At 33.9% G+C, this 25,624-nt stretch overlaps 4 protein-coding genes and 2 pseudogenes across 4 annotated transcripts; 5 read left to right on the plus strand and 1 right to left on the minus strand.

Moving 5' to 3' along the window:
- Window positions 1-2,212: 2,212 nt before the first annotated feature.
- On the plus strand, window positions 2,213-4,551 carry LOC145003096 (wall-associated receptor kinase 2 pseudogene; annotated as a pseudogene).
- Window positions 4,552-7,854: 3,303 nt separating this feature from the next.
- LOC145003097 (wall-associated receptor kinase 2 pseudogene) lies at window positions 7,855-10,306 on the plus strand (annotated as a pseudogene).
- A 776-nt stretch (window positions 10,307-11,082) lies between these two features.
- On the plus strand, window positions 11,083-21,896 carry LOC145003100 (uncharacterized). The gene is made up of 5 exons (XM_078962246.1): window positions 11,083-11,160; window positions 11,247-11,325; window positions 21,345-21,560; window positions 21,655-21,785; window positions 21,868-21,896. Exons 3-5 carry the CDS (start codon window positions 21,361-21,363, stop codon window positions 21,894-21,896), a joined length of 360 nt encoding a protein of 119 aa, XP_078818372.1. The 5' UTR covers window positions 11,083-11,160; window positions 11,247-11,325; window positions 21,345-21,360.
- On the minus strand, window positions 11,186-15,811 carry LOC145003098 (uncharacterized). Its single transcript, XM_078962244.1, has 9 exons — window positions 15,150-15,811; window positions 14,340-14,746; window positions 14,115-14,252; window positions 13,862-14,035; window positions 12,627-12,675; window positions 12,479-12,545; window positions 12,174-12,245; window positions 11,395-11,485; window positions 11,186-11,285 (listed from the first exon to the last, which is right to left on the minus strand). Exons 1-9 carry the CDS (start codon window positions 15,627-15,629, stop codon window positions 11,186-11,188), a joined length of 1,578 nt encoding a protein of 525 aa, XP_078818370.1. The 5' UTR covers window positions 15,630-15,811.
- Window positions 18,151-19,893, plus strand: LOC145003099 (uncharacterized). Its single transcript, XM_078962245.1, has 2 exons — window positions 18,151-19,727; window positions 19,806-19,893. Exons 1-2 carry the CDS (start codon window positions 18,151-18,153, stop codon window positions 19,891-19,893), a joined length of 1,665 nt encoding a protein of 554 aa, XP_078818371.1.
- On the plus strand, window positions 21,852-23,723 carry LOC145002120 (uncharacterized). The gene is made up of 5 exons (XM_078961415.1): window positions 21,852-22,221; window positions 22,309-22,413; window positions 22,755-22,940; window positions 23,227-23,433; window positions 23,530-23,723. The coding sequence occupies exons 1-4, from the start codon at window positions 22,081-22,083 to the stop codon at window positions 23,422-23,424; spliced, it is 630 nt and encodes a 209-aa protein (XP_078817541.1). The 5' UTR covers window positions 21,852-22,080; the 3' UTR covers window positions 23,425-23,433; window positions 23,530-23,723.
- Window positions 23,724-25,624: the final 1,901 nt, after the last annotated feature.

The raw sequence follows: 25,624 nt of genomic DNA on the forward strand, positions 1-25,624 counted from the left end.
TTGTGGGCCAACAAAATCCAATATCAAAGATCTTCTTAGCAGTGTAGTGTGCTCCATGATATCCACCGGTGGGCCCGCTATGACAATGCTCCAAGATTTGTCGGCTTTCATTCCCGAACACACATCTTCGTATGATTCCGTCCGCACAACTTCAGAAAAGATAAGGCTCATCCCAAAAGTAATATTTTATCTTGCTGAATCACATTAAATCTGTTGTTCTTCATTTTCTTTATCTTGGTATTGTCATTGCTTGTTCTTGGGTCTAAGGGCAAAACGGGAATACTTTAACAGATAGCTTAATTGCTGTCAAAGTTTTTAATTTTTCTGTATTGTATTGCTGGAGTAACATAAACCTATATATTTTCTATATATAAGTGTTTATTTTTAGCATTTTTAATAATATTTTGAACAAAATTTTACATCAATAACATTACTAGTAACAGTTATTTTGTTTTGTTCTCACACCCTCAAGTTATATCTAGGACCATTTTAGGTTTTCTGGAATGAGAAACAATTCACGCGTGGATTGGATTTTCTATGTGGCATGTCAACCCACTAGACACTAGTGAACACCACCCCAGAGGCTGGTGGGTTGGGTGTGGAATGGGCTGAAGTGGTAGTGAAGATGGATGAAGACATCCAATGCCTAATGAGAAGAAAATATGCTTTCAAAGGACCAATAGGAAGGAAGTTGTTCTTTTTTAATCCACTGCAAACAAAAAAAAAATTTAATTTTCAAAAGACTAGTAGTAATCATTTCCAAAGGTTAGTGGTTTGGTAGTAAGCTTGTAGTGGAGCTGACGTGACGCTAAGTTGGCAGTACTTTTTGAGTGGGTTAAGTGTAACCACTCCCCATTACCTTAGGGTGGAGGGTATCGTTCTTGAAAGTTTCCACTTCATAGGCTTCCGAGCCTTCTCTCAAATAGGTAGTTTCGTGTTTATGCTTCTCCCGCCTCCTCCTTCATGATCATCCATGGCTTCGTTTTTTTTGTTTCTCTCTCTCTCTCTCTCTCTCTCTCTCTCTCTCTCTCTCTCTCTCTCTCTCTCTCTCTCTCTCTCTCTCTCTCTCTCTCTCTCTCTCTCTCTCTCTCAACATCAAATGTTTTTTTGGCTTTCATCCAAATAAGTACTTTGGCCCAATCTCAATTCTCAAACCATAGTAACATAAAAAACACATTAAATATGCAAAACATTCTCTGAATATAACTTTTAGTATCCGTTTTGATAAGGTTACATCTTATTTTATTCATATTTATTTTCTTGATAGTTAAGATGCACCGATTCGCATGTCTGGATCAGTGTCAAAGACATATTAAGGCTAACCGGAATGGTAGGTATTTTTTTACATGTATGATGTGGAAGTGGGTTGACGCGGGGGGCACCGCCCCTGCATGGTGGTGGTGTGATTTCTACCGGTGAGACTCTAGCTACACACCTTCACACACTCTCTCTCTTTTTCCTCCCTCTCTATCTTTCTCTTCCTACTGATGAGTGTGTAGTGAACACCATTTTCCAACCCAATGAGTGTCATATTAAAAGGTATTCGGCTGATATGGCTGGCTACTACTACGTGTGGTAAGTTGGAAACGCACTTTGTCCAACCTAACGTCTATTTCCTCCGAAACAATGCACCCCTGAATTGACAATAAAGTTTTTACTTATCTTTTAACATTTTTATATTCTAAAGTAAAGAAATTGGGCATTAAAAAGATAATTAATATTATTGGTTACTTTGACCTGATCAAAGTTATGCCTAAAGACTAGTGCCCATGCTATAATTCATGCAACAATAGATCCATACATATACAAGAAGTTAAGAACACATCAACAACCGCCTAATCTATCTTAATTAATTTGGTTTGGGATATTCCCATGTAAGAAAAAGTTAACAGCTAGCTTGTGAACTAGAAATAAACTAAAAAATGAGATCGACATCGGTTCTATCATTATTATTTTTGTAATTGCATATCCTAGCAACTCATGTCCAAACGTTTTTAACTAAACCTGAACTCATTGAATGTATAGTAATTGAATCTGATTTAATTAGAGAGTATGCACATATGACTAGTACTGATGACGCCCTTCTACAGTAATGTTAGATGCGATACGAGTCTGCGTCTTGCATACCTTGGTTGTTTGTCCTATTCTTTGGCCATTTAGGTTGGTTTTATAACAATAATAGAAACCAAAGCCTGATTCCAAATCGATTTAGATGGCAAAATCAAGAGGAATCACTACAGGAAACCTGCTAAAACTGCTTCATCCTTTCACAATACTCATTATAATACTATCAAGAACGAAAGCAGAATCTGAAGTAGCTCTATCCCTTCCTGGATGCCCCGATAAATGTGGGAATATTACGATCCCATATCCATTTGGGACGATAGAAGGCTGCTACTTGAACAAAAAATATCATGTAAATTGTTCGACACTAAGCGTTTCAGAAACCAGATTCAAACTGTTACACATATCATTTGATGGCTATATGCGTGGTTTGTTGCCGATAGGTTATCGTTGTTACAACACAGCTCATAAAATAACCATCAGCCAAGAACCCAAAATACAGTTGTCCAGGTTTCGTGTCTCAAGCACTGAGAATCTCTTGACTGTAGTTGGGTGTGATGCTAGAGCCAACATGAAGACTGCTAAGGGTGAAGGCTACTATACCGGATGCCTATCAATGACTGGTTGCGATAGGTTAACCAGAGGTTCGTGTTTAGGCATGGGTTGCAGCCAGGTTCCTGTCCCTCCTTACTTGACAAGGTTTCGGATCCATGCACAAAGCAACACACGAGGGGAGAACGTAGGAAACTGGAGTTATAATAACTGCACGTATGGATTTCTTGTTGAGAAAGGTGGTTACATATTTCGTAAAAAAGACGTTGATAATTTGAAGAAGCGGGCTTTCCCTGTGGTTCTTGAATGGTCGGTTGACTACATCACCTGTGAAGAAGCTCAAAAGAACATGTCGACATATGCTTGTCAACAAAATAGCGTATGCCTTGATACTACGACTGAGTCTAATCGAACTTACCAGGGGTATCGCTGTCAGTGTGCTAAAGGGTATCAAGGTAACCCATACCTGCCAAATGGGTGTCAAGGTAGGTAACAATTTACGTCTGTGTTTAATACCATGAATAGGTTTTAATTACACATTTTTTATGAACATTTGTGATTTTTTTTTTCCAGATGTCGATGAGTGTCAAGGAGCTCAACATGATTGTAAATATTACTGTAGTAACATAAATGGGAGCTACAACTGTTCATGCCCCTTAGGGCAGCAGGGAGATGGTCGGAAGGATGGGAATGGCTGCTCTTATACACAAGGAATCAAATCGCTTGGAAATTCAATTTATTGGGGTTAGTATCTATGACACAATTCATATGGTTAATTCGTATAAGTTGTTGAGTTAATTTTGTTGTCGTGATTGATTTAACTAATCGACAGGAATCAGCATGGGAACTTCAGCTTCATTTTTGTTAACGTTTATCATATACTGGGGACTCAGACAAAGGCAGATCATGAAGAGCAGGGAGAGATTCTTCAAGAAAAATGGCGGATTGATTTTGCGGAAAGTACTATTTGAATCTAAACAATCCTCTCACATGGCAAAGATTTTTGCAGCAAGAGATCTTGAAAAGGCAACCAATAACTTCCACAAAACAAATATCATCGGTCAAGGAGGTTATGGAACAGTTTATAAAGGTACACTATCAGATAAAACAACGGTTGCCATAAAGAAAGCTAAGTCAATTGATGAGAGTCGGATCGAGCAGTTTATAAATGAGGTGATTATTCTGTCAGAAATTAGCCACCCAAATGTCGTCAAACTCTTGGGTTGTTGCTTAGAGACACAAACTCCTCTCCTGGTTTATGAGTTTGTAACCAACAAGACTATCTTCCACCACCTTCATGAACAAGACTTCATATCTTCAATGACGTTTGAAAGACGCCTAAACATAGCCACACAGACTGCTGAAGCCCTTGCTCATATATACTCAACGACACAAATCATTCATAGAGATATTAAATCTTTGAACATACTTTTGACTGACGACTACACTGCCAAGGTGTCTGATTTTGGAATCTCGAGGTTCATTCCAATGGATGAGACTCACATACAGACACTGGTGCATGGGACACTCGGATACATAGATCCCGAGTATTTTCGATCGGGAATTTTGACAGAGAAGAGTGATGTTTATAGTTTTGGCATGGTTCTTGTGGAGCTGCTTACAAGTAGAAAAGTGTTTTCACATGATAGAACTGAAAGTGACTTGGGTCTGGCAGCTTATTTCATTTCTTCGCTGGAAAGGGGCCACTTGCTTCAAGTTCTTGATGATAAGGTGAAAAAAGATGGGCTTAATGAGCATATTAGATACTTTGCTAGACTTGCCAAAGATTGTTTGGAACTAGAGGGCAAGAAAAGGCCTAACATGGTTAGAGTGAAAGAGGAGCTCAACGAACTGAGACAATCTTACTTGAAGAGCTCCATTATGTCAAAGAAAATCAAGCATGATGACCTTTACGAGATTCTCTATTTTGATTGATAAATCTGGCAGCCCTTGTGCATATTGAACTATTTAGTTTAGCAACAAGGGTCTCTTATGTAAAGTCATGGGCATTCGAGTGGATCAAAATGGATAGCTACGTGGGCCTAAATTTTTTCATTATATATTTTTAATTAAAAATAAAAACTTATAATAACGACAAAGTATATTTCTTCTTGGGTCTTTGATGATATTTATCATATCTAAAGTAAAATCTACCAATGCATATCATATCCTCTCATTATATTGAATGAAATCCTACTCAATTGACGTTTAATATATTATCAGGCCGGGCTATCTCGCTAACCTAGAGCCAATCTCTGCAACGCAAAACTCTGCATCTCCTTTCCGTTTGTTCTCTTCCATCTAATCCTTCAAACAAAATTGGTATCATATCTAATGGCATTCAATGCAACTGAAAAGTATACCTTTCTCATCATCGATGGTCCTTTCTCTTTGTTAGACGTATTTTTCTATACTAATAAAAGAGTAGTTCTTTTGCTATGTTTACATTATTAGATATCTAATTAATGTCATGTCACCTGTCAATCTATTGATTCTCTATTTTAAATTCACTTTAATTACATTTCATTAATAACATTAAATAAAAAATAAAATAAAATTAATAAAGACTACAAGGTAATATAATTTCATATATTTATTTGAATCAACAATTATAATTTTATATAAACTTATATCTTAATTAATAATTTATTTAAAACAATTAATTAATAATTTTAAGTTTGTTTTATGAAAGTTTAATTAGTTTTGTAACCGTTGTTACCACAAGTTATAAACTAGTTTATTATATATGTTGTGTGTTGTATTACTATGTTATAAATCCATATATTACACGGTCTGAATATAAAAAATATAAAATTTTTAGTGACAATGATAATATACACATGTAATACTTGTATTATAGCAAACAAATTTGCAATTTCGTTTTCATCATTGTTACAATGAATACACACAAATATCAAAGAGACATATGGATCAACATTAGGTATTTTTAAGGGCGAGCATGATTCGGTTTTACGTTAAAACCAAAACTGAACCAAAAAGGTTTGGTTTTTTATTTTGGAAAACCAAACTGTCAGTTTTTTTCAGTTTTAGTTTTTTCAGTTTTATATTTTAGTTTTTTCAGTTTTTTAGTTAATAAATTATTAGACTCTACTCTTTAGATTTTAAAAGCGCATACTTATTTAATCTATACTCCAATACAAATATGCAATATGTCTCAACCATTAAATAAAATAGAAATTATTGTAAAATAAAAAAAGATGATGCCTAATTTTTATATGCGTCCTCATTTACAAATAATCATTGTAAGATATATAAGTTGACTAGTTTCCTTCATTTATAGTATTAAAAAAATCTTCACTTTTGAATCTTACAATCCATATGAGATGTATGTGATTTGAATCTTTTTATAATTTTAGCCCTCTAACCTCCCATATCATATACTGAGTAACGAGTTTTATAACCATTGTTTTAATTATATATATAATGGGTCGATATACAAACAACTTATATTAAATACAAATGGGCATATCTATATACAATCATACACCACCGTAGTTTGTATGTGGAAAAGAGTTTGAACATTTAGACTGTGTTTGGCGTGCTACAACTAGTTTAAAAGCTAGATTATTTTTCGAGTTTTTTTAGGTTGTCGTGTTTGGTAAGCCTAAAAGCTAGCTTTTAAAAAACTACTTGGAGTAGCTTTTTATGAGTTTTTTTTACAAAGTTTCCAAATATACCATTAATTAATTACAGAAGACTTATTTTGGAAAATGTCCATTTATGTAATTTTATACTTTCCCGCTAGCTTATCAGCTAGTTTTTACCAAACACTCTTTTTTATCGGCTAGCTTATCAGTTAACAGCTAGTTTTTTTAACAATCAGCTAGCTTTTAAGGCTGTGTTTGGCGCGACATAACTAGCTGTTAAGCTAGCTTATTTTTCGAGCTTTTTTATGTTGTTGTGTTTGGCAAGCAAAAAAGTACCTTATAAGCAAGCGTTTTGAAAAACTACTTAGACTAGCTTTTTAGGAGCTTTTTTAAAAATTTTCAAATATACCCCTTAATTAATTATAGAAATAAATACTCTCAAATGTTTTTTTATGTAATTTTATATATTTTAGCTAGCTTTTCAGCTAGTTGTACCAAAAATCATTTTTTATTAATTAGTTTTTCAGATATCAGCTAGCTTTTTGTTTAACAACTAACTTTTTAGCTATTAGCTAGCTTTTAAGCTAACAACTAGTTTTTCAGCTAGTACGTCAAACATAATCTAAGCTATCAGCTAGCATGTCAAATGCAACCTTAGACACGATTGAATTCTGTAAGTAGACAAGATAGTTATATAGTATAAGCAGTATTTAAAAAAAAAATCACTTATTATACACCTTCATGTTTCCCATTAAAAAAATTCAATAACCATTAAACTTTATATCTATTTAATATTAACATAACATTTTACAATGATAAAAACATCTTACCTTATTCAACTCTCTATGCGAGGAGGACAACCAGAGTATGTTAATTAGTGCCAAGGTATACCAGATGTAGATTAACGTGCACGAATTACCAAATTATTTTTAAATAAAGTGATAAATATATTATTTACCCAGTTAAATTGAAGCATTTAGCAAAGGAAAATGATTTGTAAGCTAACAATTTTTTGTTATATACATATTGGTATATTAAAACATAAATTGTTGTTAATGAAAAAACTACTTATTGGTCTATTATATACCATCTTTTAAAACATAAAGTGTTGTTAACGACAAAGTTGAAAATATTGGCTAAAAAGTTATGAAAACGTGATGACTGATGAGAGATAAAAATGGGTAGTTTTTGCCAAAATATGATAAAATATGATGTACAAGTTTGGCACTTTCCAAGTAATGGTTCATATTCTTGGTTAATTGACCGATTCAATGTTACGTTCGTTAAAAGGCTTGCGGACACTCAATAAAACATGAAATAATACATCCATACACAAAAGCACATAAACAACGGCCGAATCCATCGTTGTTTCAGGATATTCCAAGGTAAGAAAAAGTTAATTAACAGTGTTTGAACTAGAAATAAAACTACAAAACGTTCATTTAACATCGGTTCTATCATTATCTCTATGTGGTTGTAATCGTCATATTGGTCGATGGTATTAGATCTTGTTGCTCCACGTCTTGTATACAGTTGAGAAAATGAAGGTGCCCTTTGGAGTAACTTAGAGAGCATATGACTCCACGTCTTGTATACAGTTGAGAAAATGAAGGTGTTTCTATCAATTTAGATGGAAAAATCAGAGGGAATTGCTTTTCTTAAACTACTTCGGCCTTTCATAATACTGATTGTAATACTATCAAGAACGAAAGCAGCATCTGAAGTAGCTCTATCTCTTCCTGGCTGCCCTGTTAAATGTGGGAATATCACGATCCCGTATCCTTTTGGGACCATAGAAGGATGCTACATGAATATCGAATATCAGGTAAATTGTGAGACACTTAGTGTCTCCAACACCAAATTCAAACTGTTAAGTATATCACTTGCTGATGGCTATATGCGTGGCATGTTGCCGATGGGCTATCGTTGCTACAACAAAACTCATGCAATAACCCGCGTGTCAGAACCCAGAATAAAGTTGTCCAGATTCCAAGTCTCGAGTACACTGAACCTCTTAACTGCAGTTGGGTGCGACTCTAGAGTCAACATCAAGACCTTAAAGGGTGAAGGTTACTATACTGGATGTCTATCAATGACTGGTTGCGATAAGCTAACCAATGGTTCGTGTTTAGGCTTGGGTTGTAGCCAAGTTCCACTTCCTTATAACCTCACAAGATTTCGAATCCATGCACAAAGCAACACACGAAGGGAGAACGTAGGGAGCTGGAGTTTCAATAACTGCACGTTCGGGTTTATTGTTGAGAAAGGTAATTACACGTTTCATAAAACCGATTTTGATAGTTTGCAGAATCGGTCTTTCCCGGTGGTTCTTGAATGGTCGGTTGGGAACGTAAGCTGTGAAGAAGCTCAAAAGAACATTTCGAGTTATGGTTGCAAAGAGAATAGCGTATGCGTTGATACCTTGACTGAATCCAATCGAAGCTACAATGGGTATCGTTGTCAGTGTGCTCAAGGGTACGAGGGTAATCCATATCTCCCAAACGGTTGTCAAGGTATATATATTAACACTTTACTACCATCAACATTTCAATAAATACAAGATTTTCACAATATTCTGTGATTCTTTCAGATATTAATGAGTGCGAAGGACGTGAACATGATTGCATATATGGCTGTGGTAACACAAATGGGAGCTACAGCTGTTCATGCCCCTTAGGGCAGCACGGTGATGGTCGAAAGGGTGGTGATGGTTGCTCTAATAATAATTTACAAGCCGACGGAAATTCAGTCTATTGGGGTGAGTTAGAAGTTAGAACAGCTTTTTGACATAACATCATTATTTATACGAGCAGAAATTCAGTGGAAGAATCACCTCTCTCTCTCTCTCTCTCTCTCTCTCTCTCTCTCTCTCTCTCTCTATATATATATATATATATATATATATATATATATATAATATACTTTTTGACACAATTCGAATCTTCGTATGGGGATTCTATTAATCGACAGGCGTCAGCATGGGCACTGCAGCTTCATTGGTGTTTACATTTATAATATACTGGGGACTCAAACAAAGGAAGATTATGAAGAGTAGGGAGATATTCTTCAAGAAAAACGGGGGGTTGATATTGCAGAAAGTGCTATTCGAATCTAAACAATCTTCCCACATGGCAAAGATTTTTGCTGCAAGAGATCTTGAAAAGGCAACCAGTAACTTCCACAAAAACAATGTTGTAGGTCAAGGAAGCTATGGAACTGTTTATAAAGGTACACTAGCAGATAAAACAATGGTTGCCATAAAGAAAGCTAAGTCAATTGATGAGAACCAGATCGAGCAGTTTATAAATGAGGTGATTATTCTGTCGGAAATTAGTCATCCAAATGTAGTCAAGCTCTTGGGATGTTGTCTAGAGACGCAAACTCCTCTCCTGGTTTATGAGTTTGTAACCAACAAAACTATCTTCCACCACCTTCATGAACAAGACTACTTATCTTCAATGAGTTTTGAAAGACGCCTAAACATAGCCACACATACTGCAGAAGCCCTTGCGCATATACATTCAACGACACAAATCGTTCATAGAGATATTAAATCTTTGAACATACTTTTGACTGACGACTACACTGCCAAAGTGTCTGATTTTGGAATCTCAAGGTTCATTCCGGTTGATGAGACTCACTTACAGACATTGGTGCATGGGACACTAGGATACATAGATCCAGAGTACTTTCGATCAGGAATTTTGACAGAGAAGAGTGATGTTTATAGTTTTGGCATGGTTCTTGTGGAGCTGATTACAGGCAGAAAGGTGTTTTCACATGATAGAACTGAAAGTGACTTGGGTCTGGCAACGTATTTCATTTCTTCGCTAGAAAGGGGCCACTTGCTTCAGATTCTTGATGATAAAGTGAAAAAAGATGGGCTCAATGAGCATATTAGATGCTTTGCTAGACTAGCCAAAGATTGTGTGGAACTAGAGGGAAGGAAAAGACCAAACATGGTAGAAGTGAAAGAGGAGCTCCACGAACTCAAACAATCTTTTTTGAAGAGTTCTATCATATCCAAGAAAATCATTTCCATCGAACTTGACGACCTTCTCTTGTTTGATTGATCAAGCTGGCTACCCACACGCACAAGGTTCATAGAAGTCGTAGCTCATCCTTCACTCACTCTCTTGTATGCAAACAGTGCTATTTTAAGCAATTCTAACCAGTTTGTTGTAGTATACCTCCTGTACCCAATAATGTCTTGTGTTAGAGGTGTTTTTTTTATTTATGGTTATTTGTTACTTTGTTAAATTTTTAGTTCCAATATTAGGCATCCAATATATTTATGGTTATTTGTTACTTTGTTAAATTTTTAGTTCTAATATATTAGGTATGGACAATGTATTGAACTATATGATGTAAATGATTGCCACATTATCATTCCTTTTTCATACAATTTTACTATTTTTTTTCATCTAATGCATTAAAGTTTAATAAATAATTCATCGTCATTGAACTTCATATCCATTAAACGCCAACATAACACCACTATTGCTTCAAACATTGATAAACTTCATTTTCCAACTTCAAACTTTATCAATGACTTCACTACTAGAAACCTGAGTTTCAGCTATGGATTTTGCTACAGATTTATTCTCTAGCAAAAATTTAGACTTATAGCTACGGAAATACGACAGATCTACCATGTTTTGTATAATTATTTTATTTATTTAATATATGGAATATTAGTGAGGATTTACCGAGGGATCAGCTACGGATCTGGCAATTATTTAACGATACCTCTCTATTCCTCGCTAATTACTCGAAAAATGAAGGCACTTAGCTAGGGTTCAGCGAGGGATAAAAAATTGTGGCATATAGTAAGCGTTCAGCGAGAGAACGACGACGGAAAATTTATTCGGGGTGCGCGCGTTTTCTTTTTTCTCTCGCTGAAATTGGCACCCAGTTCCATCTTCACGAAGGCAGTGTAACTTTCCTTCCCTCCAGCTTTATCACTCTTTACTAAGTGTAATTAGCTTCTGCTTTATCTCATCACCATCTCTGTTCGAGCAGATGACGACGCCATTCACCCAATTCCGGCAACCTCCATATCTTTAAATTTGAAAGTATTCTTCGTTAACCTCCGATTCAGGTAAATCTCATCCCTCTTAGGTTAGTTTTAGTTCAATTTCACAATATATTTTGTTAGGGTTTAATTTACCTTGAAACTTTCTGGTTATTGTGTTTCGTAGCCATATGGAATGCCTTCTTCATTATCTGCAAGGTAGTTTCAGGTCTACCATCGATTGCATCTATATAAGAATAGACACTTAAAATTAGAACTTGAGTTAGGGCTTGATTCATCATAGTTTTTCTTCCAGTTCATGAGAACTTGAGTTACGTTTTTAGGTTTTCCCTAATTCTCTTTCATATTTAGGAGGTGGCAACGTGAATTTGAGAAGAAACAGGTGACTTATCCTTCATTATAACAAAGGAGCTGTTCGTTTTCTTACTTAACGGGTACTTAATCTGGACACCTAATGACTGACTTAGTTTTCTTTTTGTGGTCTAGAATTGTATACAGATCAATAAACCCTAGCCCTAAATCAATAAACCCTAGCCCTAAATCAATCATAATAGTTTTCTTTTTCTGGTCTAGAATTGTACAATTAGTTCTACGGGTGACATATTCACCAAGAAGGTAATACTCATCCTCCAGTATTCTTCCTTTCAGTTTCAGGTTTTGGATTTGAAGTGTTTGTGTGAATCTCACACACCATGTCAAACAATTCTAAATCCAAATCCTCATCTGGTATTTCATAAAAATGGTCAACAACTTCATCTTCATAACCTAAATCCTCTTATGGGATTTTGTTTAATGTGTTTCTCCTTCTTTTAATGGAATCTGTATTGTTGCTGTTGCTTTTGGTTTTATCTGTAGTGTTGTTGTAACGAGCATTTACAATATCTTTAGTGATTTTCAAAACTCAATCCCCATACTTGCTTGCTTTTGCCCTGTGTTGTTATCAACATTTCTCTTATAACTCAAAATAATCATATCTTTGGCACTACCTTTTTTTTGAAAAATGTAAGGGTAAAATAGTCATTTGATCTCCTTCAGACACAACTTATGTATACAACACTTTTACATTCATGTATACATGACTTAATTGAAGAAAAAAAAAGTATTTAGGTTTTTACTTGATTAAAACAACACTTTCCATTTCCTCAAATATTTTTAATCATCATTAATAAAAATAAAAAAATAAAAAAGTTAGGTGATCAACAAAAATATTACTTATTACCTCCAACAATGGCAAAAACATTTGTCATGAAATGTAAAACGGGGATATGTGTTTCTGTAAATATCACCTACAAAACCCATAAAAATATATATTATATATTTTGAGTTTAATTAAATATTTGTATTTTTTTAGATAAATAAATAAATACCTTAATTGGAGAAAGGTCATAGAAGAAGAAAACACCAGGAGGAAACCTTCTGCCAACTTCAGGGGTATTAGTTCAGTAACAGAAATTTATTATAAAACACCAAATTCATAAAATGTTTTAAACTTTTAATATAAAATAGATAAATTTATTATATGAATAAACCATTTTTTTATTTTTTATTGAATAATAATAAATACCTGATTTGATTGAATAGTGTAACCTCTAATGTTCGTGTAAATCGTTGTACTTTTATGTATTTACTTTGATTTTTTTTTTTTTGTTATCAAGACATTGTATTTTAAAGAATCTAACTAATTACATTATTGTACATTTAATTTTTCTTATTAGGGCATTGTACTTCAAATATTATCCAATTATTGAAAATAAAAATAAAATAAAAATGAAAGTACGTTGCTATTTCTTGCATTTAAAGAAAAATAAAGAATAATTTAATTAGCAACTACCCATCAAGAGGATTTACAATCCCAGGATATTAGCTTCCAAAAGCTAATTTATTTATCTTGTGACTTACTTGAAAATACACATCATCATTAGTAAAAGTAATAAGAAAATTTAATGGATATAGAAATGGAGGGCAAAAAGGTAATTTTAATTTATCCATGAATAACCATAGAGACTAAGCATATCACAAATAAAATTGTATTTAAACACTAAAATTGAAATCAGAAATACAAGTTTTTTAGAACAAATAAGTAAACCCCTGAAAGAGGCTGCAGGCTTGACATAAGTAAACCCCTTGGCTTTTATGCTGTGTGGTAGATCCTGTCATGTGTTTATATTTCTATGTTCATTTTTTTCTTGTTAGTGGTGTGGGGTATGGTGTTCAAACTTCAAATCTTCATATATATATATATATATATATATATATATATATATATATATATATATATATATATATATATATATATATATATATATATATATATATATATATGTACATTTCTTTCTTAGATTTCAGCAAATCAAGTACAAATCTTACTTACTTTTCTTGTAAGTGAAAATATTCATGAAATAAAATATAAAACCCCACTCATGTAGTTCTTTGACCTTCAATTTATTTGCTTCTTTAATCTTTTATAGGCAGCTAGTTTTTTTTTTTTTTTTTTGGTCCCCTCCATTTTCCAAATTTGATTCCATCATTTCTGAATTGTCCAAATAATGAGAAGATGGGTGAACTCCAAAGGCTGTTAATTCATTCCTTATCAAATATAAACCCGTCTAATGCTTCAAGAACTTGGTTTCTTTTAATGGGGTCTGTTACTAATTGAAGTGCATGAGAAAAAAGTTTTAATCCTAATTCTTTAAGTTTTTTTGAAACTTGAGTTGATGAAACTTCCAAATTAAGTTCTGTTACTATACGTTGACTGCAATCTGGAAGCTCTTTAAATCTACAATGAATCACCATATTTCAATATACAAATATTTGTTTTATTTAGAAAAAAAAAGGAAATATTGTAAAACACTTACTTCTCAAAAAGGTCCTTCAGCTTTTCTTCCAGCTCATCATTAAGAACAAGTGGCTTCAATCTTTTTCGTGCCTTTACAGGATTTTCCACTGTTTCAGTTCTTTGAATAAAGTTTTCTGTCCCTTCTCCATTTTCCTCACTTAAAAAACAATTATATAAATTAATTACAGGATGAGGGTATTTTCGTCTTTTTTGCACAAAGAAAAGATCATTTGTTTGTTCTTACCTCTGGTCATCATCTCTATCTGTATCTCTCCAAGGTGGAATCAGAACATCAGCTTCATCATCACCAAGTGCATCAGCCATGCTTTTTTTAACATATCCATATCCATATCCATTTCCACCAACATTGTCATTGTCATTGTCATTTCCATTATGGGTATTATTGTCATTTCCTCTTTTTGTATACCCATTTCTGCCAAAATCTTGTAGCATTGATTCACAGTTTATGTAATGACATTCTTTGCGTGACTTCCAGAAAAGAATTTCCACAAAAAGAAGAGGATTACTCTTCATTTTTCTCAGCATTCTCCTAATTAAATCTGTAAGAAATAAAACAATGTTCTTGTGTTCTTTTAATGGACTTGACTTCTGCTCTTCTAGAATGGTGTGAAATATCATAAGAAGCGATAACTGCAACAAAAAAAAAAAAAAAAAAAAAAAAAACATCATTTATTTTCAACTTTTTATTCTTATTAGAGCATATTATACATTGAAAAATGGAAGTAAAGTGTTATAATAGACAGATCAATGGAACAAATAGCAATATACTTTTGTTTATTTATGTATTATTCTTACTTTCATTTCTTTTTATTACAAACTTTTTCATATACTTGAAAAAATCTATTCAATTATAGTAGTGAAAAGTGACATTGCTATAATTAGGTAGATTTTTCAATACACAATATACTTTATAATTCAATGACAATGCTATAGTTAACAAAAGAATGAAAGAAAATTGCTATTTCTTGAATTTAGCACTGTGGATTATATAATTCTTGCTGATTTAGATTTTTCAGAGAATTCAAGGTTTTACCTGATATAGCATAGGAGAAAGTTCCAGATCTTGACAAATTCTTGTTAGTGCAGATATAATGTAATGATTTGTTCTAACAGAATTGCTTTTGTAAAACTTCAACAGCCAACATAAATTTTGGATAATGGTGTTGTTTGCAAGAGAAGAAACCAATGAAGATGCCTTAAAGTCAACTTCATTTCTTGCATCTTGTTCTTCCTCATCATCATCAGAAGATTCATCCAACACATAATCATTGTTTCCTTCAGTTTCCTCTTTATTTGCATCAGGCTTATCAGATTCTTCATGGATGATGTCATCATCACCATCATCATCTCCAATCTTATCAGCTTTTGAACTTGGTGAAGTTTCTTTTTCTGGAATGCTCACATTTTCAGAAAGATGCCTTAAATGCTTTCTAAGTTTCCACAGGTTGTTTGTATTATAACAGAAGATTCGTCTCCATGAACAACCCCTAAGATCTTGGAACCCTTTTCCCATATTTGTATAAATTTCATTCCCAAAACTGTTTTCTCATGCACTTCAATTAGTAACAAACCCCATTAAAAGAAACCAAGTTCTTGAAGCATTAGACGGGTTTATCTTTGATGAGGAATGAATTAACAGCCTTTGGAGTTCACCCATCTTCTCATTATTGTAGTTATAATCTGCATCATTTTTAGAAAATAATTGTTCATTCTAGTTGTATGCTTGATCAGTTGCTTCATGTTGATCTGGCTGAGAAAGCTGGAGATGGATTGGGGGATGTGGATCCTCTCTCATGCTTGAACCATTTGTCAAAAATACATTTCTGTTTGCTGCTTCTCCATCTCTTATTCCATAAATCTAGGAGGTGACAAAACTAGTTTCATGATTTGCTAAACTATTTTTTTACTGCAGTTGATAAATATTAAATACCTTGTTGTAGAGTTCGGTATTTTCTTCACAAATTTGGGTTACTTTCTTACAAAGTTCGACATTTTCTTGGTGGATGAGATTCCCCTGAATGAGTAAAAAAAGATCAAGTTACTTGAAGATGTACTTTCTCTAGCATTAGGTTAACCATTGTGGATGCTGTTAATTAAAGATTTCTGCTAGGATTAACTCAGTTGTTTTTAGTAATGCATAGCCTCTCTGGACATGAAACAATATAGTCTAACTATTAGTTTTTTATTTCCAGGATTATTCCCATTTTAGCCCTGTAATAATGTAGTATATGAATGTAACATGCCAAACTATTTGCCCTCTTAGAAATTCATGTAAAAAGTTATCCTTATGGATTAAGAACATAGTCTGTATCACTAGTTTTCATGCTTTGCACTTACAGATTCTCTTGCAGACTCTGTAGTTGTTGCTTTAACATTGCAGCCTCCCTTTGCCAGAACTGTAATTAATAAATAGAGATTTTTTATGGTCATCTGTGTAATCATCATAAACACTTTAAAATGTAAGCAACAAAATAATTGTGAATTTGTATGCTAAAATAACTTCAGGTGCGATTTTGGTAATTATCCACTCAAACTGGATAATTACCGTTTAGAGTTTTGATTATTTCAGTTTTTACCACCAATTAGAGATCAAATCTAAATAATTAAGGATAATTGTTTCCGAGTTATTCCTCATCATGGCGTGGTCATGTATTAGACAATAAGGATCACAATAATATAATGATACAACTCCTGAATTAGTTCCACTTGAGGGTAAATCCATTTTTTTGGGATATATATGTTATATTCATATGATATGATTGTTGTCTTCCCATAATTTGCAACTAGTTAGTAAAAAAATTAAGCAATTAAGATGACTTTATTAGATGTCACTTGTTATTCTAGACTGTTTTTAATTTGCCTATATTTTATTTTGTGTGTCATATGAGTAGTTCCACAACTTTCTAGGATGCATGTTAAGTATGGAATTACAAGTATACTAGATTGTTTTTAATTTCCAGAAGTTTCTTAAGGATACTAGATTGCATTACAAGTATAGGATTACTTGTTGTTAGAGCATCTCCAATGGGAATGGGAGGTTTTTTTTTATAGTTTATTACTATATGAAATAATGTTTAAAGATGTTGTTACATTGGAACACTCGACTTTTTTTTTTTTTTTTGTATTATGTTCTGTATATTTAACCCCCTTATTCAATATATTTCACTTTACTCCCCTAATTATATTTAAATATCTAAAATCTTTATTATTTTTTCTCTAGTAATTCTGTTTTATTATATATCCAATAATATTTCATTTTATTTCTCAATATCAAATATTAACTTTATAACTATTATACAATATAGTCTAATTATTAGTTTTTATCTAATCTCTATCTAAGTTCTGAATAGTAGTTAAATATTTTGTTGTAGCTAGTCATTATGTCAACACGTAGTGATAGAGACTGGATGTACAAAAGGTTAGATCATGGGTATCTTAGCACAACATATCATGCATCCGTCAAAGGATTTCTCGATGTTGCTTTTTCTAATGAAGAAACCGTTGATGGGGATTATATTAGATGTCCTTGTTTTAAATGCAAGAACATGTCTTATAAAACAAGAGGTGATGTAGAGCTTCACTTGTTACAATGCGGTTTCATTCCTAATTACACAACTTGGTGGGCACATGGTGAAAGAAATACGATATCTGAACATGAGGAAGAATCTTCTAATCCGATGCAGGATCCGATGGAAGATGATGATGATGTTAATGGGTGTACACAAATGTTGATGGATGTAATGGAGGAACTCCCGAATCCAACTGCCAAGGGGTTCTATGATATGTTAGAAGATGCTGATGAACCTTTGTGGGATGGATGTGAAAATTATTCAAAATTACAAGCTGCAACAGAGTTGTTGCATTGGAAGTTAAATACAATATATCTGAGGCTGCCTATGATCACATACTTCCTATAATTAAGCGGATGCTACCCAAAGGTGAGAAACTAGTTGAGAACTTCTATGAGACGAAGAAGCTTTTGAAAATAATTAGACTCCCAGAAAAAAAAGATTCATGCTTGCAAAAACCATTGCATGATATTCTATGGGGCAGATTCTGATTTGACTAAGTGTCGAGTGTGTGATCATGATCGATACAAGAGTGGCAGACGACCTTATCTGGTTATGAGGTACTTTCCGATTGCTCCTAGACTCCAAAGATTGTATTTGACAAAAAAGACAGCAAAGCAAATGACATGGCACTATGAACATCAGACAGAACCGGGTTTGATGGTCCATCCAAGTGATGGTGAGGCTTGGAAGCATTTCGACTCAATGCATCCAGAATTTTCAAGTGAACCACGGAATGTTCGTCTTGGGCTACGCACCGATGGGTTTAGTCCAAATAACTCAAATACAACCCCGTATTCATGTTGGCCTGTTTTCCTTTCAATTTATAACTTGCCTCCTTGGATGTGCTTAAAAGAACCATATGTTCAATTAAGCATAGTTATTCCTGGAAAAAAGAGCCCAGGTCAAAATATAGATGTGTTTCTCAGGCCGCTAATTGATGAGTTAAAGGTTCTATATACAGACGGTGTTGTGACTTATGATGCTTCGACTAAATGCAATTTCACAATGAAAGCTATACTTCTTTGGACAGTTAGTGACTTTCCTTCTTATGCAATGTTATCGGGATGGAGCACACATGGCAAGTTAGCATGTCCGTATTGTATGGGTGAGTCAGGGTCGTTTCGGTTACACCATGGTAGTAAACCATGTTGGTTTGATTGCCATCAAAAAATTTTACCTGAACAACACACATATAGGGGTGACAAAATAGGATTTCTGGCTAATAAGGTTGAGCGATCTAGCCCCCCACCAATATTAACCGGTGATCAGATTTGGGAGCAAGTACGACACTTTCCAACTGTTTATGAAGGCAAACCTTTTAGAGCGAAGAATGCAAAATTCCCTGGTTTTGGGATTACTCATAATTGGGTTAAGAGGAGCATCTTTTGGGAGCTACCATATTGGTGGAAGTTGTTAATACGACACAACCTTGATCCCATGCACATTGAGACAAATGTGTTCAAAAATCGTTTCAACACCGTGATGGACACCTCAAAAAGCAAAGACAACATGAATGCAAGAAAAGATATAGAAATGTATTGCAATCGAGTGCAATGGCATACATGGAAGAAGGGAAATAAGGATATGAAAAAGAGAGCATCGTTTGCTTTGAGCAAAGAACAAGTAGCTAAAATATGCCAATGGTTGATTAAACTTAAATTCCCGGACGGATACGCCTCAAACTTGGGGGGGGGGGGGTGCGTTAATGTAGATGATAATAGATTTTACAAATTCAAGAGTCACGAGTGCCATGTATTTCTTCAAATATTGTTGCCTATTTCTCTAAGAGGTATGGTGCCAAATTCAACATGGGATGCAATTACAGAGTTGTGTACATTCTTTCGTGTAATATGTTCTAGGGTGTTACGCGTAGATGACTTACAACGCTTGCAAACAACTATTGTTGAAACCATTTGCAAGTTGGAAAAAATATTTCCACCTGGATTCTTTGACTCCATGGAGCATCTTGTTATCCACTTAGCTCGAGAAGCTATGCTTGGTGGTCCAGTTCAATATAGGTGGATGTATCTTTATGAAAGGTATATTTTTTACCATATAAAATATTCTATCATAAAACCTATGGAATTTCTAATAAGCCTTTTCCAACATCTTTTTAGGAAGCTGGGATCAATGAAAAGAAAGATAAAAAACCATGCGAAGGTTGAGGGGTCCATTGTTGAGGCTTACATGATTGGAGAAATATAAAAATTTTCCTCACAATACTTTTTGCCTACAATTGAAACCCGGTTGAATCGTGAGTCGCGTAATTTTGCCCCAGACATTCCTAGTTATACCATGGTCGACTCTCGATTAAGCATTTTCAAAGTTCCATCTCGAAGATTATTCGAAAAAAGTGGTCAACGGAGGCCTTTGACAGATGATGAGATGCGTATTGCTCATAATTACATGTTGATCAATTGTGTTGAGGTTCTACCTTTTTTAAGGTATGTCAAGTTATCTATTTTTCCTTAATGTCGTGAGTCTCTAAAATGTTTGTTATTTTTTAAGGTTGTTTGAAAATTATGTGATCCAAAGCCAACCTGATATGGATGATGGAGCATTTGAAAGGTTTAGGGACCAACATTTTTCTAAGTGGTTTAAAGATCATGTGAGTATGATACGAGAAATTTTGTATTACCAAAGTGTCTTCCCGCGTAAATTAGTTAATAAATGAATTTATCAATGTAGGTTTTTCAATAATCAAATGATATCAGTCAACATTTGAAATGCCTTGCACGAGGACCATTACGACATGTTAGGTCATATAAAGGATACTTTGTCAATGGTTACAAGTTTCATACTGAAAAATATGGTGATGGACGGGTCACACACAAAAGTGGTGTATGTGTAAGAGGGACTTGTTACAATGAGTCTGAGTGTGACTATTATGGGTTGTTGGATGAGGTTTTGGAAGTAGAATATCAAGGCATAGGGCGTTGCATCATAGTATTGTTCAAGTGTATATGGTTTAACCCTACTGAAGGGGTACGTGTGGATCGAAAGCATAATTTGGTTAATATTAAATACAAATCAAGACTAAGAAATGAAGATCCATTTATCCTAGCGTCACAAGCAGAACAAGTGTATTATGCACCATATCCTGCAATGAAGGATTTGAAAGATTGGTGGGCTATCATCAAGACGAAACCAAGGGGTGTATATGATCTACAACAATGTGTTACTGAAGAAGATGATGATGAGGATGAAGAGGACCAATTCTTTCAAGAAAGTGAAGCGACTTTACCTTCTACAAGTAGCGGTGCAAATGAGGTGGCAGGACCCCTTTCTCATGTAATTGAAGGAGAAATAGAAGAAGTTAATGACAATGACATTGTGAGAGAAGAGGATGAAGAAGTTGATGATAACTTGGATGATTCATCCGAAGATGATATTGAAGATGAAAACATATGTGATGATAATTCTGATGATGAGTAATTACTAAAAATGTAGAATGAAACAATGTATTTGGACCTATATATTTTGCCTAATGGACCTTATAAATAACTTTTTAGCTAAAATGATTGTTTTCTTTTTCTATATACATTCAATTTTCATTTATTTGTGTATTATAGCATGTTACCTTCTCTTACTTCTATAATTTTCTATTATAATACATACTTGTTCTAATCAATAGTTTATTAATTCTTGATTTTAAGGGTTATTTTTTGACTAATGGCGCAACGAGGAGCCCGTGGTGGTGGTCGTAGTGGTAGTCACATTGGTGGTCGTGATGCTGGAGATATAAATGCATCTCAATCACACAATGATGCAGAAATTCAACCTTCTTCTTCAGTTAGAGGATCAAACATCTTGGAACAAGTTCCAAGTAACCCATCAAAAAGGAAGTTCATTGAAGTCGATTCTGAAACAGAGTACTAATGTTAATTTTACAATTGTTTATGAAAATGAATTTACTTGTTAATGATAATACTAATGCTAATTTTTTAATTTTTTATTTTTTGCAAGATTTACGGATCAAATTTCAGTGATCAGAGCCATCACATGTATACTGAAGACGATGTTTGACGGCCCATGGACCTCATGGAAGAAGGTTGACAAAGAACATCGTGATGCAATGTGGGAACACTTCAAGATTTGTAATTATTATTTTTTATGATTTATCAAAGTAAAAATTGGTATAAAATGAAAAAGATAATTGTATGCGTGATCTACATGTAGGGTTTGTATGTTTGGCCCGAAGAGACTGATGTTCTTGCTCGCAAGGTATGGGAAGACTGTATGAAGAAACGATTTCCTGACGTAATGCGAAGAGCACGTGAAGCATCTTTAAAACTTGCCAAAGCTGCAAATGTGAATGCCTCACTATAAGGTGATTTAAATTTGCTAAAGGACTATCGCCCAAATTGGATAAAAAAGGAGTATTGGGAAAAAATGATCAATGAAGTGTGGACCACATCTAAATGGAAACGTTTATCACAATCAGGGAAAAATAACAGAAATAAATTAGAAGATGGCTCTGTTTCCAAACATACCGAGGGTTCTATATCTATTCGTCAACATAAGAAAAGAATGGTAAGATGTTTGCATCTCACGTTAGTTTCCACTTAGACTGTTGAGTTTTTGTTTTGTTTTTTAATGTATTACTAATGGATTTTGTAGCAAGCAATGCTTAAACGCCCTCCTACAGGAGTTGAACTTTATGCAAGGTTGCACACTAAATGGTCTACTCAAGAGTATATTACACCAAAGGCAGCTAAAGTTAAGGTATTTTCAATTCTTTTGTAGGAAACAAAACTTCCTACTACTCGGGTTAATGACTTTGTTAAAGCAACTAATTGACAGAAAACAAATCTTTCGTAAGTAGTAATCAACTTACAAAAGAAAAGAAACAAATTATTATCTCTAAATGTTTGATCCTCTACCTAGTTGTAATTAAGTGTTTTGTAAGTAGTAATCAACTTTATGCAAGTTTTGAGTATTGATTAATAAGAGGCTTATGAAGTGGTTCATTCTATTCCTTGATTATGAATTTAATGGGATGGAATGAACCATTCCATTCCTTATTTCATGTTTCTATTTTTTTCATATTTTTTTTGCTATAATAGGAGGCTTATGAAAGTGCTATGGTGGCTAAGTTTGGTGATGATACTAGTTGTCACCCCCTCTTGGATAATGAAACATGGTGTGAAGTTTCCGGAGGAGTCAAGAAAGGAAGAATATATGGATTCGGATATGTGTCTAATCCAGCGAGCTTTTTGGAAGGAACATCTAGTACAATAACATCCCAAGAGGTTTGTTTAATTTTGTACTTTATAAAAATTTCTTATCATAGCATTGTACTTACAAAGTTTCCTATCATGACATTGTACTTACAAAGTTTCCTATCATGGCATTGTACTTACAAAGTTTCCTATCATGGCATTGTACTTACAAAGTTTTCTATCATGGTATTATACTTACAAAGTTTCCTATCATGGCATTGTACTTACAAAGTTTCCTATCATGGCATTGTACTTACAAATTTTCCTATCATGGCATTGTACTTACAAAGTTTCCTATCATGTTATTGTACTTTAGGTTGTCTATGAACGTGTACGAAACGAGATGCGTGACGAAATGGATGCTAAAGCTGCAGAAATGGAAGCTAAACATCAACAAATACATGAGGAAATGGATGCCAAAGCTGCAGCAATAGATGCCAAACAACAAATTGATGCAAAATATGAAGCAATGGAGAAGATGTATGCAGCCTTGCAAAATATGATGGGAAATTGAAAATTAGAGGTAATATGATGTTAACCATTAGTATTTGATGTTTTTGAATGACTTGTTAACCTTTTGTATTTGATGTTTTTGATTGTTTTGAATAATGTTTTATAGGAATGAGAACCGAAGATGATTGGATGGATATGAAATGAAGAGAGCAGCTAAAATGTTATTTTGAAGGTTAAACTTTTTTCTGTTTGTACCTCTTTTGCATACTTTGGATTTCTTGGTGCTAAAATGTTATTTTGAAGTTAAACCATTGGGAGTTTGATGTTATAAGGATAGTTTCGTTTTTGGATGTTTTTTGAATGACACTTTGGTAAACTTTGATAGTTTTGGTGTTTTAATGCTTGGTTGTATCATTATTTGATGTTCTTTAGTATAATAATTTGATGATTATAGTATTTTTTTCTTTTAGAATCATAATAAAAAAAAATGATATTACAAGTTCGTGGTGAGAAAATAAAAAGTATTTTAATGCATGAATTTTGCGAGGGATTAGCTACGAAAAAAAACCATGTCTAAAGTGTGCGATGGATCAGCGACGGAAAGGAAAAGAATTTAATGTATGAATTTTGCAAGGGATTAGTGATGGAAAAAAATCATGTCTAAAGTTTGCGATAGATCAGCGACGGGAAAAAAAATAGTATATGCATTTTGCAAGGGATTAGCTACGGAAAAAAAAAAAACTGTTCATGGAAATTTGCGACAAAACAGCGACAGAATGCATTGAGTGACATTTAGTGATATTTAGCGACGGATATTCTGTCGCTAACTTTGTAGCAAGGAAAACCCGATTCGTCGCTAAAACCCTCGCTGAGAAATTAGCCACCTTTTTATTACCTATGGAGTGAATCCGTTACCGATCCGTCGCAAACAACATTTAGCGACGGATTTTTCCGTCGCTAAAACCCATGTTTCTAGTAGTGCTTCTACACTTGTTTTCTACATATTATTTGCAATTAAGATAGCAAAATCTAATTCTAAATCACATCTAGATCGTATAATCATCATTTAACCATGCATAACTTAAGGTATTTGTGAGAGATTCGTTCATCAGCATCCACATGAGAGATTGTTGGGCTGTTGAGTTTGATTCACTCTTTGACCTAATAGTCGCTAGGCAGACTAAACATGGGGTTTTAGGTATTTTGCTCCTATAAATAAATATCTTGAATTTGTTTAACCTATGCAAGAAATTTGACAATATCAATAAAATCCACATGTATTGTTCGTCTGAGGATGTAGTTGGTTACTCTAATCGTGTGAACCATGTTAAAAGAATGTGTTCTTGTCTTTTGTTTGCATTATCACTCTCTATGTATAAAATTGTTTATCACTCTGTTGAATTTCTTAAACCCTAAAAGTTTCATAGGGTTTTAAAACCTCCACTAAAGCTTCATGAACCCAAATTCACTATAGAAGTGAGAATACATCACTAGATTTGTGTTCTAAAATAGAATCTAATAGTATATTTGAATTAATTAAGTAATTAACTATAGAAATCAGAGTTGAAGATGTTTATTAGATGATAGAGACTTAGATAACCAAAGAAGGATTATATACATTACCATGAGAACTTTGTAGTTAAACATGCCTATGCAAGAGCAATTCAGGATGTGTTACATTTATAAGTTTTCATATTGGGTGTCCCAAAGCATACATATTATGATAATGCCTTAAGGGATGTTACAAATAGTATTAAAGAATGGGCACGAGTCACTGTGTATGATAGAGGTGTTGAACCTTGTAGCATGTGCCTTAAGGGATGTTACAAATGGTATCAAAGTCTGGGCACAAATCAATGTGTTTGACGGGGTTGTTGAACCTTGTAGTGAGGGTTAATGAGGGAGAGACCTGATCCCACATCAACTGTGAAATAAAATTTCCATATAAAGTGTGTGCATATAAATTCCCTTTCATAACACATTTTAAATTCGTGAGGGTAGAAGATCTCATGAGAACTTTCCTATTAAGTGTGCTCATATGCGAGTAATTTCAGGATGGGTGACCCCTCTTAGAAGTTTTCATGTCAAGTAGCCCAAAACAAACAATATTATGTTATATGTATAAGGGACACATTCATTTTCACAAATTGTTTCTAAAGCCATGAGGGTATAAGATCCTACAAGAACTTTGTAATTAAGTTTTCCTGTACGAGAAATTTTTTAGGATAGGTGACTCCCTGAAAAGTATTTGTGTCAGGTAG

The sequence above is a fragment of the Lactuca saligna genome, chromosome 6 (assembly GCF_052625555.1).
Source record: "Lactuca saligna cultivar CGN05327 chromosome 6, ASM5262555v1, whole genome shotgun sequence".
Lineage (NCBI taxonomy): Eukaryota > Viridiplantae > Streptophyta > Magnoliopsida > Asterales > Asteraceae > Lactuca > Lactuca saligna.